Consider the following 2,529-nt stretch of genomic DNA (forward strand, 5'->3'; position numbering starts at 1 on the left):
GGCCGGAGGCTACAGGCGGAACCCGGTGTCAGCGCCCAGCGCGCCTGCAGGAGGGCTACCGCTGCGGCTTTGGCAGCACCTCTGGCTTCCCTCCCTTGTGTGTGCAGCTGCCGGTGATGCGTTCTACAGTTTCCAGTTTTTTATGCCCTTTGATAGGTAGTGGTGGGTTTTTTTTTTTCTTTTCTTCTTGTGTGTGGGTTTTTTTTTTTGTTTTCGTTTAGGTGATTTTTTTCTCCTTGAAACTGGTAAATGTCCTGCCCTGCGCAGTTTGGAAATGGTTTGGCTAAGCTTTCGTAGGTTGAATTAGTGTGAGATCGGACTGGCGCTGGTGAAAGCCCGCTTTTTTTTAAAGTGGTCTCTAAAGATCAATGAGAAAACCTTTAGCCCTGACACAAATTCTGCTGAGCCAGCAAGAGGACCTTTCCTCCGGTACCACCAGGCTTTCTTTCACATGTCTAAGTTTGCCACAAGGAAAATGAGTGTTTCTAGGTGGGCAAATTAATGCTTTGGCTGAGACATTTTGTTTCATGGGGAAAAAAATGCATATCAGGAATGGTAGACCTGCAGCAGTAGTGAACTAGATACCTTTGTGCGATGATTAATTTCTGTTGCTCTTGAAAAGGATCAAAAGATGGCACTCCAAGCCCACACAAGGTTTCTGGGACAAAAGTCCGACGTGCTGTAGGTGACCCTGCTCTGGCAGGAGGGTTGGACTAGATGATCTCCAGAGGTCCCTTCCAACCCTAACAATTCTGTGAATTCTGTGAAGTCCATTTAAGTGGAATTTAGGTGATCCTTAAACTTGCTGCAGAATACGGTAGATGTGCTCAGGGACAGCCTGTTTCCCACACAGAGCAGTGATACGGTTTTGGAGCTTTCAGGACAATTTAATGCTAACCTTGGTCTTGTGTTAGTGTCAGGGAGTCGTTACGGTCAATATTACTCTTCTGTTTACCCACTGGAGGTATCATTTGACTGAAACCATCGCTTAGTTATTCTTCGAGCGCCTGGTATTTTTATGTGCAATAAAGGCATTTGGCTAAGGCGAGTATATACAGCTGCCTAGCAGAAGCCTGTTAAGTTCAGTGTCAGTAACTGGGAAATTCCTGGATCTCCATAGCGTCTCCCCACTAAATGTGCCTTGCTGGTTAGTTCTGTAGATGGCAGAAGAATATTATTTTCCCCTTCAGCTGTTTCTGTGGACTAATGATTTATGTATTTTTCTTTTGTTTTGCTCTTGGCACCTTCCCGATAAAATCTGTTGCCTAATTGCTTTTGGAATTCTCTTTCCTCTGGCCTAATTATGATATATGATGCATTTATGACTTTATTCAAACAAATTACCCCTCCCCTACTTCCTGAGGTAGAAAACCCCAAACTTTAGAAACACTTACATGCATATGCAGTGCGGACTGTTCATATTAGCCTTTACTTAGACAAGGAAATGATTTGGAAGTTTTGCTGCAGTAATTGGGAGTAATTTAACGTGACTTAGAGCATATAGTTAGGAAGGTGTAGCTGCTTGCAAGTAGGAACCAGTAACTTGGCCTAGTCCCAACTATTTTGCTAGACAACCTGCAGTGAGTGTGAGACTCTTTAGCTTACCTGCTTTTTACAGTGTATTTTAAATCTATTTTCTCTCAGGACGTGTAAATGAATTATCAGATGTTGAAACATCATGGCTAGACAGACGTGTCAGGTTTCAGTTGTGTGTTACACACACTTCTGTATAATCTATTTCAGACCTTCAAGAAATGAAGAATAGCACATTCGTAGGCAGAACCCCTCAAAAAAAGTTTTATTACAGTTTCCAAGCTGCCTCGAGACCACTAAAACACAGCTAACTAAGTGCTTCAACAGTTACGAAAAAGGAGCCGAATAAAATCCCCAGCTGAAAGAGACATTTGGTTGATCCAAGGCAGGACTGACCTCTGAATTAGCTATCATCACACTCAGCAATGAAGTCATGGAGCTCCCTCCTGGCTCCTGCCTGTGCGGAGGCACGGATCTTCACCACGCTTCCCTGATCAAATTAACCCCAACTAGGTTAAAGCCGCGTGTGCTTACTGTGATTGGAAAGGGTTCAGCAACAAAAGGCACATTATTGCGAGACGAGACTCTCCAGTTAGTCATGCAGATCTGTCATCGTCTTGGACGGCTTTCAAGTCTAGAGGTTTCAACCTGGTCCCGTGGGTGGGGGCTGGGGATAAAGGAACAAAGTGAAATCCACGGTTCGTCTTTTTTATGTTTCATGAATACACCCACGCAATCCTCTAATCCACGTGTATCATTTCCTTCTCCTCCTTTTTTTTTTTTTTTTTTTTTTCCCCCCCCTCCCCACCACTGCAGATCCATTCATGTTGTTGTGATCTGAAAGGGCAGAAATGAAGACAGCGCTGTGCTCGGCAGTCGCTGCTCTGTGTGCAGCCGCCCTCCTCTCCTCCATCGAGGCTGAAGGTAACCTTCCCCTCCCTGCCCCCTTGCCCCCGCTGCCCAGCAAACCTCCCAACCAGCCTTGAGCTACCAGCT

At 45.1% G+C, this 2,529-nt stretch overlaps 1 protein-coding gene across 1 annotated transcript in view; it reads left to right on the forward strand.

Moving 5' to 3' along the window:
- Positions 1-2,336: 2,336 nt before the first annotated feature.
- COL12A1 (collagen, type XII, alpha 1) overlaps positions 2,337-2,529 on the forward strand; it is a 101,324-nt gene continuing 101,131 nt past the window's right edge. Inside the window, 1 exon segment of the mRNA XM_009895757.1 lies at positions 2,337-2,457. Within this exon segment, the coding sequence (XP_009894059.1) occupies positions 2,385-2,457 (73 nt within the window). The 5' untranslated portion in view covers positions 2,337-2,384.

This window comes from Charadrius vociferus, unplaced genomic scaffold, assembly GCF_000708025.1.
Source record: "Charadrius vociferus isolate BGI_N301 unplaced genomic scaffold, ASM70802v2 scaffold362, whole genome shotgun sequence".
NCBI lineage: Eukaryota > Metazoa > Chordata > Aves > Charadriiformes > Charadriidae > Charadrius > Charadrius vociferus.